The 17,155-nt window shown below is 52.8% G+C and overlaps 1 protein-coding gene and 1 long non-coding RNA gene across 2 annotated transcripts; one reads left to right on the top strand and one right to left on the bottom strand.

The window, feature by feature from the left end:
* Positions 1 to 7,523: 7,523 nt before the first annotated feature.
* LOC146402321 (uncharacterized) lies at positions 7,524 to 16,756 on the bottom strand. Its single transcript, XR_014805078.1, has 2 exons — positions 16,624 to 16,756; positions 7,524 to 8,451 (listed from the first exon to the last, which is right to left on the bottom strand). It is a non-coding gene; the product is annotated as an uncharacterized LOC146402321 (long non-coding RNA).
* CEBPA (CCAAT enhancer binding protein alpha) lies at positions 13,099 to 15,737 on the top strand. Its single transcript, XM_003127015.5, has one exon. It carries the CDS (start codon positions 13,225 to 13,227, stop codon positions 14,287 to 14,289), a length of 1,065 nt encoding a protein of 354 aa, XP_003127063.1. The 5' UTR covers positions 13,099 to 13,224; the 3' UTR covers positions 14,290 to 15,737.
* Positions 16,757 to 17,155: the final 399 nt, after the last annotated feature.

Raw genomic sequence — 17,155 nt, 5'->3', positions numbered from 1 at the left:
TTACTGAGACAGCTAATCCTTATCTAAGCACTATTAAATTAATGGGTTATTTTATTTAATTCTCACAACCCCTCTAAGGGGAAGATGGCTTTATTATCCCCATTTTACAGATGAGAAAGGTGAGCAAGAGATTAGTTGTGCTAACTTCTTCTAAATCCTTGTCTGCTATTCCAGTATTCTTAATCATCTTGGAAATGGTCATCATTGGCTTACTTTTTCTCAGGTTTTCTTATTTTTTGGTATGTTGGGGAATTTTGTATCCTGGACGTTGTGAATGATACATTGTAGAGTCTCTGGATTCCATTGTATTTCTCTGAAGAAAACTGGTTTAGATTTTAGTTGGTAGTTAACTTGACTGACCTCAAACTGTAAACTCTGTCTCTCCTCTGTGGTTGGTGGCAGCTCAAATTTAAGTTCAATTGTTTAAGCCTCAGCTGGCTGCTTGGTGTCTGCCCCCATTTATGTGCAATTTAAGGGTCAACTAGAGATTTGGGTTCCCTCTCTCCTTTCTTGGGTTCCTCCTCCCCTTTTTTTAGTATATGTGCTGCTGAAGCGAGCATCCTTTCTTGGGTTCCCCCCTTCCCACTCTACAGTGACTGTGGTTGCCCTAAACTGTGTCCTCTTGTTCATCAAGCCAATAAAAATGTAGGTTTTGGGGTCAGAATTTAACGCCCTACATGCACATGCTGGGGTCTGCCTTTATTCTAAATGCTTCTTAAGAAGAAAGAAACTCACTCTGTGATGTCCTTTTCTTCCAAGTGTCAACTTCCCTCCAGCATCTGCCTGCTTTTGTTCATTCCATTATCTTCAGGTAGTTGATTTTTAGATTTTTGTCTAGAGTTTATAGCTGGATAGCATCAGATTGTGTTCATTCATTCTAAGGAAATTTATGGTCAGGAAAAAATGGCTAGGAATTCCTGATCTCTTTGTTAAAGGGATTGCAATTTTTTTCCTGTATAATACACTTTTCTAATTCCCCACATGTTAGTCTTATTTTATTTCCTTACTGGGACAGCTAATCCTTATCTAAGCACTATTAAATTAACGGGTTATTTTATTTATTTCTCACAACCCCTCTAAGGGGAAGATGGCTTTATTATCCCCATTTACAGATGAGAAAGGTGAGCAAGAGATTCAGCTGCTTATCAGAGTAACTGGGCATGAACGGCATTCCAAAGGGCTGCTCCCTCTATAACCCATTTTCTTTCTCAGTCTGGTTGTGAGATACAGCTTGCACAGAGGGCAGGTTTTCAGAACCAAGGCCATAGCTAGAGGCAGAAGGTGGAAGGAGTCATCTATGACTTTGATCTTGGCCCAGTCCTTGTTAGTCATCCAAGTCAGAGGTTTATCCTAGCTGGGCATAACCAACAGTATCCACTCTAGTTAACAAGGATGAAGTCCAAGAGAGTTCAAGGGAATATTAGGAAGTTGACAACATCTCTAGGAGGGCCAGAGGGTATGGTATTAGGGTCTCGAAGCCACTTATAATGCCCATGGTACCCTGGACACTGGCTGTCTCTTGGCTACCCTCCCCAGAGTGAAGCCCCACAGCACCTGCTTTTCATATCCTTCATTCATGCCCTGACTGCTCTCACCAGCATGTGTGTTGTCATATCCTTCCTCGCACGTCTCATCTCACTGTGGAGGAGGCTCTGAGAAATTATTTCTCTGAGTGGGGAGATGGGATATTCCTGGACCTCAGAAGGGTATTCAAATGCTCCTGGGCAACCAGAGGGTTCAATAGATAGGCACATTCCATGTCCATGAGCTACTGGGCAGATTCCAAGTGACCTGCTTTACTTAGAATAATTTCTCCCCATAAGAGGCTGGGACAACCCCTTTCTGTGCTGCCTGACTTTGAGTTTCCCTCGTTTAGAGAAAAGCCAAACTCCATAAGCAGACGGTTTTATGGGAGCATGACTCATGCTGGTTTTTGTTTAACTGTTATTGCACCTTGACTATAATAAAATGACTGCATTTGGAATGTAAGCTGACATTTCTAGTTTTTATAAGAAAAATCAGATTCTAGAGATAGACTTATGGAAACTCTCCATTTGCTCAGGGTCACCTCCAATTGTTGACCAGGTAGACCTGGATTTGTCATTGTGGGCCCCTGGTTCCCAGAACTCCTGCCTTAGGAACCAGGCCTTGGGGGGTTATCTAGACCAAAGGGAGTGTCTGGAAAGCTTAGTGTGTTATGTGCTTTTCCAAATGACCTTTGGAATTTTGACTGAAAATGGTAGAGACGGAACCAGTTGGAGGGGCGGGATGGGATAACCCTGCCCTGCCTGCAGTCCCTGAACTGCTAAATCAATATGGACAGGAAACTCACGTCCATATTTGGGGGAAATGGGCTCATGTGGTAGAAAAGAGTTTTACTCTAACTGACTGGTGTATAGATTTTCTTGGGGACAACAATGAAAATAAAGTATCATTTGGGCTTTTATGGTCATTCAGTTCTGTTCAATGATACAAAAAGTAAACTAAATCCCTGTCTTCATCTCCTAAGGCTGGTGTTTGCAAGGTGTATTCAGCAGTCATACGTTTTGGGATTTTTGGAGCAATCCTAATTCCTTATTATTAAATTATGGTTTAATTCTTGTATATATCTTTAGGTATAATACAGATTCTCACCATTTGCAATTCTCTAGTTTCCCTGCTTATGTGCCCTTTCTGAGATGTTCTAGGCAGAGATAACACATATGTAGACCCTCCTTCTCTCAACACTAATGGAAGCACATTTTCTGCACTATGTGCGTGTGTGTGTGTGTATATATATATATATGTACATATTCATATACACATGTGTGCAAGTGTATTTTATACATATGCATATATGAATGAGTAGGGCAGAGCTCTTTCCGTATGTGTTCATGGGCAGATCTTCCTCCTTTCTTGTAACAGAGAAAGAGGATTATTGTTTTGTTCGTTTGTTTGTTTTGTCTTTTTGTCTTTTTAGGGCCGTACCCGCAGCATATGGAGGTTCCCAGGCTAGGGGTCCAATCAGAGCTGTAGCTGCCACCTACACCACAGCCACAGCAACGCCGGATCCTTAACCCACTGAGCAAGGCCAGGGATCGAACCCACAACCTCATGGTTCCTAGTCGGATTCGTTTCCACTGTGCCTTGATGGGAACTCCCGAGAAAGGAGATTATTAACCAGCTATCTCATGGTGGTTATTTACCCAGTCTTCTATTAATAGACAGGCATTCTGTTGTTTCCAGTCTTTTGCGACTATAAACAATGTTTTGCTTTGTGCCCACCCAGGGACGCAAAAAAAAAAAAAAAAAAAAAAACAACATGTTTTGGTCACTATCCATATATGTACCTCTTTGGGCACGTATGAGAGTTTATGAGAGTAACTTCCTGTAACTGGAATTACGAGGTGAAAGGTGATTAACACTTTGGAATTAGACAGCCACTGCTAAATTGGCCTCCAAAGAGGCAGATATAATCCTAACCTCTTTGCCCTACCCACTTATCAGCACGGCACATTATACCTGTCCGACTGCTGTCATTTTAATTTGTGTATCTTTTATTCAGAATATATGTTTTTGTTGATTTATTTTTTGTCTTTTGTCTTTTTATGGCCGCACCTGTGGCATATGGAGGTTCCCAGGGAAGGGGTTGAATCAGAACCAGCAGCTGCCGGCCTACACCACGGCCACAGCAACACGGGATCTGAGCTGCATCCTACACAACAGCGGCATATGGAGGTTCCCAGGCTAGGGGTCTAATCGGAGGTATAGCCTCCAGCCTACACCAAAGCCACAGCAACGTGGAATACAAGCCGCGTCTGCTACCTACACCACAGCTCACAGCAACGCCAGATCCTTAACCCACTGAGCAAGGCCAGAGATTGAACCTGCATCCTCATGGATCCTAGTCAGGTTCATTAACCACCGAGCCACGACGGAAACTCCCAGAATATATGTTTTTAAACAAACATATTTAAAATCCATAAATTCTCTGATTATACCCATTCTCTTTTGGATTGGGATTGTCTTTCATATGGCTTCACAGAAGCTTTTTATATTATAAATTATACATATAATTTACAGTATAAATGAGCTTTCCTCATTTAAAGTAAAGATGATTTGTTAAATGTAGAACTAGTTGTGATTCAGCGTCTCTGACTAGGTGTGGTTCTTCATATGAACAAATTCATAAATCAGAAACCATTCCTAGAGCACGATTCCAGATTTTTTTTTTAACTTGGAAAATAGGGCCATTAAAAAGCATTTTGAAGTAATTTACAAAACTATGCAATCCATGATGGCATTGCACACTTGCAGAGTAAATTCAAGTGACTTTAAAACATTTTCTAGTTTATACAACCATGAAAGTTATAAAACTATAAAATTTAAGTGACTTCAAATATTTTGTAGTTTATAAAATTATGTATTTATATATGTTTAATATATACTCATCCATTTTAAAAAGTCCAATATACTTAAATGTATAAATTTAAAAATACAAGTTCTCTCTCTTCTGACCAAGGCAGCACCCCTGTTAACAGTTTGGTGTGAATTCCTCCTAACTTCTTTCTAGACACCAACGATATGTCTCTAAATCCTTTTTTTCCCTGAAAGGTGGGAGCGGCATGCTGTTCTGCAACTTGATTTTTTTTCAGTGAAGGATTAATTCTGGATGTCAAAAATGTAACTTTTGCAAAGCAGCTTTGAACTCTGTAAGCTGACAGTATATTGCCAGACTACAGCAGGACCTGATATGGCTGCCTTCGGGAGTGATCTAGCCCCAGCTAATGGGCTAGAACAGATGAAGCTTTTGGAGACATATCAGATAGCTCACTGTGTGCTGTCATTTCTCCTGGAGCTCCGATGTCTGCATGTGGAGGGTGTTTTACACACACAGTGGAAGGGCTTAGACGGGAGGGGAAGATGCTGGTTATAATCACAAAGAAAGGGAGCTAGAATGGAGGCCTTCGTGAGCCAGCACCTAAAAACTCATTTTGATTTTTGAAAGATTGGGCGTCTCACCTTCTTTAAGGATTTTTGTTTTTAAGATGCACCTTGAGGCATAAATCCATACAATCCACCAAGAGAAGGAATGGGGTCAAAACAGTGGGTGCACAGAAGTGGGCTCCAAGGAGCCTCACCCCATCTCTCAAGAAGTGGGGTGGTCTGGTCTACACCCCGGAACAGCTCCTGCCTCCCTCGTGCTCCTGTGGAAGGCAGGTCCACTCTCTCGTGGGTGGGGGAGCTGATGTCCAGTTACCTCCAAGGACTAAGTCTTGCTCTTCTGGGGCACCCTCCCAGCAGCGCCTTACAGAGAGGGGGCGCTCCAGGGTTGTCAGGCAGGGCTAAGAAATTTGCGCTACACGAACCAGCCCGATACAGGAGGCCTCCACTCACCAAAGCATTGTATCCTGGCCGGGCTGCCTCTCTCCAGAGACAGGGGCCCTTTTTTCCCTCCCAACAAAGGCACTTTCTGCTCAGCCAAGCCCCTGGGGGTTGCATGTGCCTGAGGGGGACTTCTTCCGAGTCAGCCCAGAGGCACTGAACAGACTCTCCAGGCCCTGGCAGGCTGGCCTGGCATGGCTTCAGGAGGCTCCAGATGGGTCTGCCCTGGGGAGCCCTGACCCAGGGGACTGGGTCCTCCCCAGCATCCTTCGGGGCCACCCTTGATCTGCCCTCCTAGGCTTGGGAACAAACTGAGTTCTGGGAGGGTGGCTGGGTAGCAGTTTTCTTGAATAGAATCCATTCTGCGTTCATTCAACAAATATTTGAGGCTCTCCCATACGCCAAGGCCTGTTCTAGCTCTGGAAATAGGCAGAACAGGACAGACAAGGGCCCGTCTTTGTGGAGCTGGCAATCTAGTGGGGGAAGCCAGACGGGGAACAAGTCAAATGAGTAAACAAGACCGTTTTCCAGAGAGCACGGTGAGGAAAAGAAAACGCACCACGGCCTGACCGGCGACGGGAGAGGTGGCTGGTGTGCCACGTGTAACTGAGAGGAACCTCTTGGAGGTGAGGCTCAAGTGACCGGAAGAAAGGAGTCGTACCAACATCTGGGAAGAACATTCCAGGGAGCCAGCAGAGCGGAGTGAGGCACCCTGAGGCTGGGAGCACAGTGGGGAGCCGAGGAGGGTCTGAGATGGAAGCTGAGGTGAGGGCCAAACTGTTCAGGGCCACGTGGCCAGGCTGAGATGCCTCATGTCCTCTTCCACACGCGACGGGCAGTCACTGGAGGGTGAAGCACCTGAGCGTGGTCCAAGTACATGTTTAAAGGGAAACTCAAGGAGTTCCCGTTGTGGTTCAGCTGGTTAAGGACTGTGAGGATGCGGGTTCGATTCCTGGCCTTGCCCAGTGGGTTAAGGATCTCGCATTGCCACAGGCTACAGCCTAGGTGGTAGATATGGCTCGGATCCAGCGTGGATGTGGCTGGAGCATCATCTGGCAGCTGCAGCTCAGATTCGACCCCTGGCCTGGGGACTTCTATGTGCCACAGGTGAAGCCCTAAAAAGAAAAGAGGAAACTCAGGCTGCTCTGTGGGGAGCGTTAGGGGAGCACAGAGCCAAGAGGGCAGTGGAGAGGTAGTCAGGCCTGCCACCGTGGTCCAGGTGAGAGAGCGCGGAACCCGGCTGCCTGATGAGGTGGAGGGAAGCCAGGAGCTGGGATGCAGATTTGGGATTTCTGCCAACTGACATCCTCACCCAGAGGCAGGGCCTGGTATCCCTGCTCTCCTGCTTGCACTGAATGGGCGCTGGCCCCGCCAGGGTGCTGAGACCCTGCCTGGCGGATCTCCCATATCATCTTTCAACTCATGTACCAGGACCCCTGAGCTGGACCCCCACATTAGAGGGCCCCACTCTTGCTCTTCTCTGGCTGCCCCCTTCCCTCCGGGTGACGACCCTACAGGCAAAGGAACTTCCTGCCCCAACAGCCTAGAGCCAGCTGCCTGGGCCTACAAGGGCCGCTCTGCCAAGCACTTGGTATCAAACACAACCCTAGGTCAAAGGGTGATGGGAAGGGGCAGGTTTCAGAGATTATGGGAAATATCAGAGCCTTGTACTGGGCATCCACACCCACCTGGCTAAGGGCCCTTCTCTGTGTGTGTGGGGGGGGGGAATGACACAAGGGGTTGGAAGAGAAGGGGGTGGCTGCCTCTCCTGGTCCTTCATGTTCCAGGGTCAAGTTCCTTTTTATTTTTTAAATTTTTTTTTTGCTTTTTAGGGCTGTACCCACAGCATATTGAAGTTCCCAGGCTAGGGGTCTAATTGGAGCTGAAGCTGCCAGCCTACACCACAGCCATGGCAATGCCAGATCCGAGCCGGGTCTGCGACCTACACCACAGCTCATGTCAACGCCAGATCCTTAACCCACTGAGTGAGGCCAGGGGTCGAAACCTCATCCTCATGGATCCTCTCAGGTTCGTTAACTGCTGAGCCACGATGGGAACTCCGAGTCAGATTCTAAATTTACATCTGGCCTCTAGGACATGACAAAGATTTATTTGTCCAGGCAGGAAGGTAGAACATATTTTATCTAACAGTTTCTTCATTTGATTGATAACTTTTAATGTTTAAACAGATGGTATGGGGGCTGCCATTTGTAATCTTGTCCTGGATCACACAAAAATGTGGGCTGGGTCCAAGCCCACCCAACATCCACAGCTTGCTTTCTGCAGTGTTCCCCAAATGCTGAAGGAGCAGTTCTGGGATCCATTATCTACCAAAGGAGTTTTCTACCAAGATAGAATAAAAGACTTTTCCTAAGCTGCTAAACAAATTTAAGATAATGGATATTCTTTTTCTAAAATCTTTGCTGCCCGCTACTGCTTATCTGCTAGCAGTTGCAAGCACATAAACAGGAAACATAACAAAAGAAACCACACACATATTGGAATAGATGAAAATTGAGGGAAAACTGGAAACAGCTGAGTCTGACAGTGTGGATTTTTTATGGACTGAAGTTCTCATGGTTGTGATTTCATAGGGTGTACATTCAATATAGTCATGTTTCCTAACAGTTAAATCATTTCTAGCACACAGTGACAGAATTAATGATGCCTTGTAATATTCTGTGATTTCTAGGTGCTTTGTCCTAGAACAAGCTGAGAATGCCCTGTAATGAGCTATTGCCCCCAATTTACAGAAAAGAAAACAGAGGCTCAGAGAAATTCAATAACTTTCCCAAGGTGACCCTAATACACAAAGTAGGGGTTTTAATGCATCTGAGGAATCCCTGCACTACCAGAACTCCCAGTGAGACAGAGTAGGAGACAGGGTAACAAGAATGTCTTCTCAGGCTGCTCTCATTGTGGTGCCGTGGAAACAAATCTGGCTAGTATCCATGAGGATGCAGGTTCGTTCCCTGGCCTCAGGGACGCAGCATTGCCGTGAGCTGTGGTGTAGGTCGCAGATGAGTCTTGGATCCCGCCTTGCTGTGGCTGTGGCATAAGCCAGCAGCTGTAGCTCCAATTTGACCCCTAGCAAAAAAAAAAAAAAAGTAACTTCTGATTGTTTTGCTTGTCTACGTTTTAGGAAGGTCGTTGAGAATATTTTAGGGAATCACTGTAGTAGACAGACTGTATTAGACACTCATGCCCCCTGGTCAGAGCACAAACCATGCCTGAAAATTACAGTTCCTGTCTTTTATCTTAATTAGACCTTATTAATTATCTTAACTAGTTCTGCTTTGACCAACTCTACATCCACGTAGCTGTCATCAAAGTTAGAAACTAAATCAGAATGATTTGTCCTCTTTGAACTTGCTCTTCAGCATTCGCTTGATTGTCAAACTTCTCTTATATGCATTGCCTTAGGAAAGGCGAATCGAAGTAAAATAAAAACTTCCACAGGCTCTGCCTATCTTCTCAAAATGGTCAGCGTGGTGAACGGCTCTGGGACCAGGCTCCATCCAGGAGCACCCAAACCTCGGGACCACGATTCTCAGAGCGGGAGGCTCACTCCCCCCCCCCACACACCCCTCGCAGCCTGCCCTCCCCCCCAGCTCGGCATCTTCCTCTCCCGAGCTATCCGGAGCATAATTCACACCTATGAAATGCATTTTCACTTCTGTTGCTGATTTTCTCCTTTGTAAAAAGTAGAGCCAGAGCACGCCTCTTCTCTCGCCGGGCACCCCGTCAGAGCCCCTGGGTCCCTGCCCCACGCCCCCCTGCTGAGTACATTGAGGCCAAGGCTTATCAGAAAGCTCTCCCTCTTCTCTCTCCTCGAGGACTGCCAAGTGCCATCAATCCAGGCAACGCAGAAGGATCGTAAAGGTGTTCGGGGAAGATTTATGAGCTTCTCTTATTACTGGCTCTGTCTCAACAGAGCGTGAGCCACAGAGCCATCTCCCTCCCAAGCCATCCCAGCAAAATGCTGGCTGCCCACGTGATTTTTCAGGCCATAGCCCCCTTCCAGCCATGGGCACTTCCCATGGAGAGTGGCTCTGCCAAGCCTGGGGTCTCCAGCCAATTCTTGCTTCTGGGGTTCTGCAGCCAATTCTTGCTTCACAGTGTCGCCAGCCCCAGGACGCTCCCTCATCTCTGGGCAGCCCACCCACAAACCCACTACTTGGCCTCTAAACAGCTTTCTCCTCATCCCAAGACACATGTTCTCTTAGACTTCAAAGGAAAAACTAGATTATGGAAGGCAGATCTTGGCGACTGTTCCTGGGTCATGGTCTTCTCTTCCAGAACTGCAAATCAGGCAAGGAGTGTCCTATGGGTGGTGAGACCCCACGACCTCCAGGGGCTTGAACGAGACCCTCTATTTTCCCTGCATCGCTTATGTTGTGGACAGACAGTAACCCCAGCCGGAAGCCAGGCATTCAGCCCCTACCCAGACTCCCAAGTCCTGACAATTTGTTCAAATCCATCCCTGCCCTCTGTCCCCCATCCTGGGGCCTCAGGTTGCCACTGCTTCTCATCCGGTCATCCCTTCCCTCTCCAGCCCCTCCCACTGTGGCCTTTCAGGAACCCACATTGGATCACAGAGCTCCCCTGCTAGAAGCTGGGCGGCAAAACCCTGTGAGAGAGTCCTCCTTCACCCGGAGCCACCTTGGCCGTGAGCCCAGCCCTGTCTGTGCATCCAGCCTTATCTAGGCCCCTCCCCAGCAATCCCTGCACTCCAGCCCATCAAACATCTTGTCCTTTGTTACCAGAACACGCCATGCACTCGCAGCCGCTCCACCTTTGCACCTGCCATTCTGCAAATTGCACCTCTCCTTCTAGCAAATTCCTGCTCATCCTTCAAGGTGCGGATCAAAGGTCCACGGCTGCATGAAGCCCTCCTCAACCTCTGGTCTCAGTCAGTGCCTGCTGCCCTAACAAAATACCAGACAGGGGGCTTGAACCACAGAAATGCATTTTCTCACAGTTCTGAAGCCTAGAAGTCTGAGATTAGGGCGCCAGCATTGTTGGGTTCTGCTGTGGGTTCTCTTCCTGGTTTGCAAATGCCAGCACCTTCTCCCTCTGGCTTCACATGGCTGAGGGGGGGGGGGCGAGAGAGCCCATCGATCCTATCAGATTAGAACCCCACCCTTATGATCTTATTTAATCTTAATCACCTCCTGAAAAATCCATCTCCAAATAGAGTTACAATGGGGGTTAGGGCTCAACATATGAATTTTCAGGAGGACAAAATTTAGCCCATAGCACTATCCCCCCAAAAGCTGGTTGCACCCTCCTCCAAAGCCCCATATGTGTCTGCACAGCTTTATTATAGCACATCCATCGTTCATCTGCACTGGTACCTCCTAAAGGACATATGACGAATTGCTGCACTCCATGCTTCTAGCCAGTCTCGTTTCTGGCTCTTTCGGCATCACCTCCTCATTGAGGAGGCCCTTGTGACTTTGTGTGAAGATCTGTCTGTCTCCCAGCTATGCCCAAGGCTCCGAGAGAGGGCAGGGGCTGCTTCTCACTCACCTCTGACCACTGAACACCTTGCACAGAGCTGGCGTAGTGGGGAGCTTTCTGGTTCTGCTGTGGAAGGATCTACAGCCCTGGCTGTGGTGCCTCTCTTCCCCCCACAATAAGGCTTTATTGATAAGGCCTTATTCTGGTACTCCCCCAGTCCTGGGGGCCTCTGCAATATCCCCAGATCCTAAGAAGAGACATTCCTGATACCTGCACAGGAGAGCAGGTGTATGCTAAAACAGGGCACTTCCAATTGTCTTTTCTTTGTTCCTGCACTAGGGCAGACCGTTATTTTTAGCATTGCAGAAAAAATGAAAATCCCATGCCCTGTTTTGGGGTTTCCCTCCAGATCTCCACAGGTGCACGTGTACAAATGGTCCTAGATCCAGGCCCAGAGACCAGCTCCTCAGCTCACATAGGTTATTCGTTTAATGTATCTACTTTCACTCCCAGTCCAAAAACATCGAACTGAAAATATCTTATGTATGAGCTCTGGACCAAAAAAAAAAAAAAAAAAAAAAAAAATGAAGCAGTTGGGCCAATAATCACTGGGAATATGTTGAATAGGAACTTGATTAAAGCAGAGTATGTGTTCCCCAGACGAAGTTGCTGCTTTACTGCGACCACAGTTGGAACCTCCGCCTCCCCAGGCCTTGCTTTCGCGCTGCGCCTCCTTGAGGGCTCCTGGGCGGGCTGTGGCAACTTGCCAGCCTTTGGAAGGCCACTGTCCGGGAGAGGGTCCTGACCCGCACAGCCTGGCGATTTTCAAACAGGCATACTTCCAAAACAGCACCCATGGCGGCGATGGGCCTCAGCGCACTTAATCTAAGGGGCGATGAGGGCGGGGGAGGTCGAGGCGGGGAGACTTGCTGGCCCACGACGCCTCAAGGGAGCCGGCTGTCCCCGCGATCCCAAAGAAGAACGCGCGAGGCGCCACGTGGCTGGGGAAAGGCGCTGCCATAAACCCCTTCCCCCTCAGCTGTGTGTGTGTCGGGGTGGGGGGGGAAGGCGGCGCTCAGGGGTCACCCGGGCCGGGCCGCTTTGTTCTCCAGGATTCTGGGGACTCAGCGCCCTGCAAACCACTCTGCAGGGTTCTCCCAGTCGGTGTTCGGACTCTAGGCCACCGAGACTCCGAGGCCTCGGCTCCCTCGATATTCTCGCTCCGGTACTGGAGCCCACCTGAATGGGGAGGAGAGGAAAAGGCTGTGGGTTCCAACCCCGCTGACCGCCAACCCCGCTTCGCGATCCGCGCCCCTGGGTCAAATTCGCCTACTCCCTCTGGTGCGTCCCCCCTCGCCCCGTCCCCCAGCCCCGGAATCCAGCTCGGCCAGTCCCACAGGAAAAAGTTGGCGGCCCCGCGCCAGGTAGCAGCGCCAACTCTGCGCGCCTAGCAACACCTAGAACTCCGGTTAGGAGAAGTAATTAAAAAGTTTTCCAGCCCAGGCGGATGGACCGACCGGGTCCTCCAAACTCCCTGGACTCGTCCGCCTCCCCCTCCCTCCACTCTCCGCCGGGTCCTAGCGCCGGTCGGTGCGAAGCCGCGGAACCTTGGAGTACGGCAAGAGGTGGGGCTGGGGAGAGGTACTTCTGCGCGAAATCCGTGGGGACGCCTGGAGATCAAAAAGACGCAAGATCCCCGCGCTCCGGACCTCTCTCCTCGGCCTCTCCACCGGGCAGTGTACGCTGGGCCGCAGGTCCAAAACTGTTCCCTGCCCCCGAACCCCCGGTGCTTTCTCTACGCCGCCGCTTTCCAGAGAGCCTGGACCCGGACAAAACTGGTTCTAGTTTTTAAAGCGAGTTCGCGCCACAGAAACTCAGAGACCAAGACTTGCCCTCCACCACCAACAGCTCTCTGAGCGGCGTCTGGGTGCTCCCGGGCTCCCCTGCCGTTGGCAGACGGTGGGTGCCCTGGGGAAGCCAGAGGAGAGGGCCTCACCAGGGACCACGTGTGCGCCGGGGCAACCACTCCTCGGAGGGTGGGGCACCACTCGCAGGTCACCCTTCAGCTTGCTGCGCAGGGGGTAGTGGGCGTTGCGCCGCCGCCCCTCCCAGTCAGTGCTGCGCTCCTGCCCCACTCACCGCCCTCTAACGATCGCAGGCGCTAAGACCCAGGAGGCGCCGCTCCACCGTCGCCGAAGGTCCGAGACCGGTTTGGACACTAGAGGGCGATGGCCGCCGCGGTATAAATACCGGGCCCGCGCAGGCCTGGCCATTCGCGACCGGGAGCTGCGCGGGCGCGAGTGAGTAGGGTCTCCGGGTGGGCAGCGGCAGCAGCGGCGCCCCGCGCGGGCTGGAGGCCGCCGAGGCTCGCCATGCCGGGAGGACTCTAGCTCCCCCATGGAGTCGGCCGACTTCTACGAGGCGGAGCCGCGGCCCCCGATGAGCAGCCACCTCCAGAGCCCCCCGCACGCGCCCAGCAGCGCCGCCTTCGGCTTTCCCCGGGGCGCGGGCCCCGCGCAGCCCCCAGCCCCACCTGCCGCCCCGGAGCCGCTGGGCGGCATCTGCGAACACGAGACGTCCATCGACATCAGCGCCTACATCGACCCGGCCGCCTTCAACGACGAGTTCCTGGCCGACCTGTTTCAGCACAGCCGGCAGCAAGAGAAGGCCAAGGCGGCCGCGGCCCCCGCGGGAGGCGGCGGCGACTTTGACTACCCGGGCGCCCCCGTGGGCCCCGGCGGCGCCGTCATGCCCGGGGGGGCTCACGGCCCCCCTCCCAGCTACGGCTGCGCGGCGGCCGGCTACCTGGACGGCAGGCTGGAGCCCCTGTACGAGCGCGTCGGGGCGCCGGCGCTGCGGCCGCTAGTGATCAAGCAGGAGCCGCGCGAGGAGGACGAGTCGAAGCAGCTGGCGCTGGCCGGCCTCTTTCCCTACCAGCCACCGCCGCCACCGCCACCACCGCATTCACACCCTCCGCCCGCACACCTGGCCGCCCCGCACTTGCAGTTCCAGATCGCGCACTGCGGCCAGACCACCATGCACCTGCAGCCCGGCCACCCCACGCCGCCGCCCACGCCCGTGCCCAGCCCGCACCCAGCGCCCGCGCTTGGCGCCGCTGGCCTGCCAGGCCCCGGCGGCGCTCTCAAGGGGCTGGCCCCAGCGCACCCCGACCTGCGCGCGGGCGGCGGCGGCGGCGCAGGCAAAGCCAAGAAGTCGGTAGACAAGAACAGCAACGAGTACCGGGTGCGGCGTGAGCGCAACAACATCGCGGTGCGCAAGAGCCGGGACAAGGCCAAGCAGCGCAACGTGGAGACTCAACAGAAGGTGCTGGAGCTGACCAGTGACAATGACCGCCTGCGCAAGCGGGTGGAACAACTGAGCCGCGAACTGGACACGCTGCGGGGCATCTTCCGCCAGCTGCCCGAGAGCTCCCTGGTCAAGGCCATGGGCAACTGCGCTTGAGGCGCGCGGCGGCGGGACCGCCCTGGGCCGGCCGCTGCCTGGGACCCAGGGAGTGGTTTCGGGTCTCCAGATCTCAAGACTGCCGGAGCCGCGCAAGCCAGGGCTAGGAGATTCGGGTGCCGCCTGAGAGCCTGGCCTGCCGCGTGTGCCCCTTGCCTTCCTCGGCGCCGGACACGGTGCGTCTAAGATGAGGGATCAGGCAGAGAGGAGAAGCGCCGTGGGGCTGAGCCGGGAGCCCGGCAACTCTAGTATTAAAGGAATAACCCTGTGCCTTGGAAACGCAAACTCACCGCTCCGATTCCTACCGAGTAGGGGGAGCAAATATGTGCCTTGTCATTTTATTTGGAGGGTTCCTGCTGCAGCAGGCCCCTCTCCCCCGCAATAGAAGGAGGGGTGCAGCCCCCGGGGCGGGGGGGGGGCAGGAGGAAGGTTCAGGGAGCAGAGATCCCTATAAACCAGCCCCAGCCGCTCCTCAGCGCCTGTCCTTGGAGGGGAGGAAACACAGGGACTTGGGGCTTTGAACCTAAGGTTGTTCCCCTAGTTCTATATGAAGGTGGAGGGTCCCAAGTTCCTTGCCTCTGAACTCCCAGCCTGCCACAGGCTGGGCTCTTGCGGCTGGACTCATTTGAGATAGGAGTCACCAGGTGACCAGTGGGAGTCTCCTGCCCCCAGTCAGATGAGAAAACTAGGTCCTGGGTTAGCTCTGAGGCCATATGTTCCTGGGGGTGGTGGCCTGGTGGGAGCAGGGAACCTAGAGATCTGGTCTGGGGGGTGGGACGAGGTGGGGTGGGGGTGGTAATGGGACACTGGGACCACCAGTCTTGTCTGTACTGTATGTCGCCAGCATTGCCATACAAACACGAAGCACAATCAGTCCATCCCAGAGGGACCGAAGTTATGAGAAGCTTTCCAAATATTTTGCTTTATCAGCCGATATCAACATTTGTATCTGGCCTCTCTGTGTCCCAGCGGTGCCTTGTGCAATGTGAATGTGCACGTCTATGCTAAACCACCATTTTATTTGGTTTTTGTTTTGTTTTGGTTTTGCTCAGATACTTGCCAAAATGAGACTCTTCGTCAGCAGCTGCAGGGAGGGTCTGCGGCTGTCTTTCCTTTTGGTTTTGGGATTGCTTTTGCTCCCAGGGGAACCAAAGAGGCGAGGTGGGCTTCCCCTTTCCCCTCAGCTTCCCCCACCCCGGGGGGGGGGCTGTGGGCCTCGGTCCCCTCCAGCCCTGGCTGCCCACAGGCTTGTCCCCCCCCTCCCCGCCCCAAACAGAGGCCCTGGCTCCCGGTCTGGAAGGGAGGCAGCCTCCGGCCAGCACACACACATTAGATCGCTGGGCCTGGGAGCGGGGAAGGCCAGCTTGGTTCTCTTCTTTGGGGGAGAACGTAGAGTTTCATGCTAGATGTTTATGTATTATATCTATAATATAAACATATCAAAGTCAGTTTTGGTGTCTTTTTAAAACGAGGAAAGCTACTTCCAAGGTTGTCTTTGGGCCAGGTCACATTTGTAAATAATCGCAGCATATTCTCTGGCGGAGATCCTGGCCTCATGAGCTCTCCACCCATCCCGAGCCCCTCTGCACATTAAGGGGTGACTTCTCCCAACCAAGGCAAATAAATGACAGGAGGAGGACAAGGCTCCAGGCTGAGGATACCAAAACCCGAAGAGTCTCCTGGTGTTGGGGGTGGGGGGAGGGGGCACGGGGGCGGCAGGGGTGTCACGAGGCTTTGGTGTGGCCTCCGGGAGGAGGAGAGGGACTCTCTGCCTGAAGTTGCCACGGCCTCTTGGGGACTCGGGCAGGCCTGGCACTGGACTGCCAGGCTCCAGAGGCCCTTTGACCACACTCCCTTCCAGATCCCTCACAGCTCTGGCTCCCCAGGAGCCTTGCTCATACCTGGCTTTGCCACAGCCCTCAGGCCGGACCGTGGGGGGCCAGGCAGAGGCCACAAGCAGTAGGACCCTCCACCCCCCCCTGTTGGCTCTGGGCTGTGTGGTCGCCGCCTACCCCAGCAGGGCCTGCCCTGCCCACCCAAGATGGGGAGCCCCCGGCAGGCCTGTGCTGGGTGCTCCACACATGCCACCCAGCAAGGAGCCAGCCCCAGCGTCTGCCTCTCCACCGTGCCCACCCTGGGCCAAGCCCCCCACTGCGATGACCGCCCCGCGAGGACAGGCCCCGGGCACCCCCTTAGCAGCAGCAATTGCCAACCACAGGAGGGCACACACCCTCATGCCTGAAAGCACAGGGCCTGGGAGGAAGTAGCCCTGGAGCCTGGCAGGGCTTTCAGAGTTTACTCTCTCTGAGGGTAAAAAGGCAAAACTCTTCTTACCTTCTGTTTACACCCCGGGGAAACGGTCACTGGAGCAGCTGACGGTTCTAAGCCAACGTGGGCTGGGACCGTTTCGAGAAATTACACGTTCTTTTTAAAGTCTGCAAGGTTTTGCTTTACCTACCTGCCTGGTTATCGGGGTGACTTGCCCCCCACCCCCGCCCTCTCTGTCTCTCTGCCCCGTGTCTTGCCTCCTCCTCCCCCAGGACCGCCCTTGGCGGAGGAAAGGCCTCAAGGCCCAGTGAGGAGGCGGCAGCCTGCCCCGCCGCCTGGGAACCAGGGAGGCTGAGCCCCAGTGCCTGCCTAGAGGCCTGGGGCAGGCCACAGCTTGCTAAGCCCCAGCAAACCCTCTCTGAGTTCAGGGCTAATTCCAGTTTTTCTTGTTTGTGGGGGCCAAGCCTCGGCTTCCCCCTTTGCCCCCAGAACAGATCCCAAGACACGTGGGGGAGGGGCACCCTGCCTGCCCCCACGCCTCGGCCTCCCCTCCCCGGCTGTCCTGTCTCCAGGGCTTTCTGCTTTCCAAGCTGTCGGC

Source organism: Sus scrofa, chromosome 6, assembly GCF_054392235.1.
Source record: "Sus scrofa isolate SSC_HxYL_T2T_F1_AM1 chromosome 6, Sscrofa_HxYL_maternal_Yorkshire_Landrace_v2.0, whole genome shotgun sequence".
NCBI classification, from domain to species: Eukaryota; Metazoa; Chordata; class Mammalia; order Artiodactyla; family Suidae; genus Sus; species Sus scrofa.
This window is presented reverse-complemented; position numbering and strand designations above follow the sequence as displayed.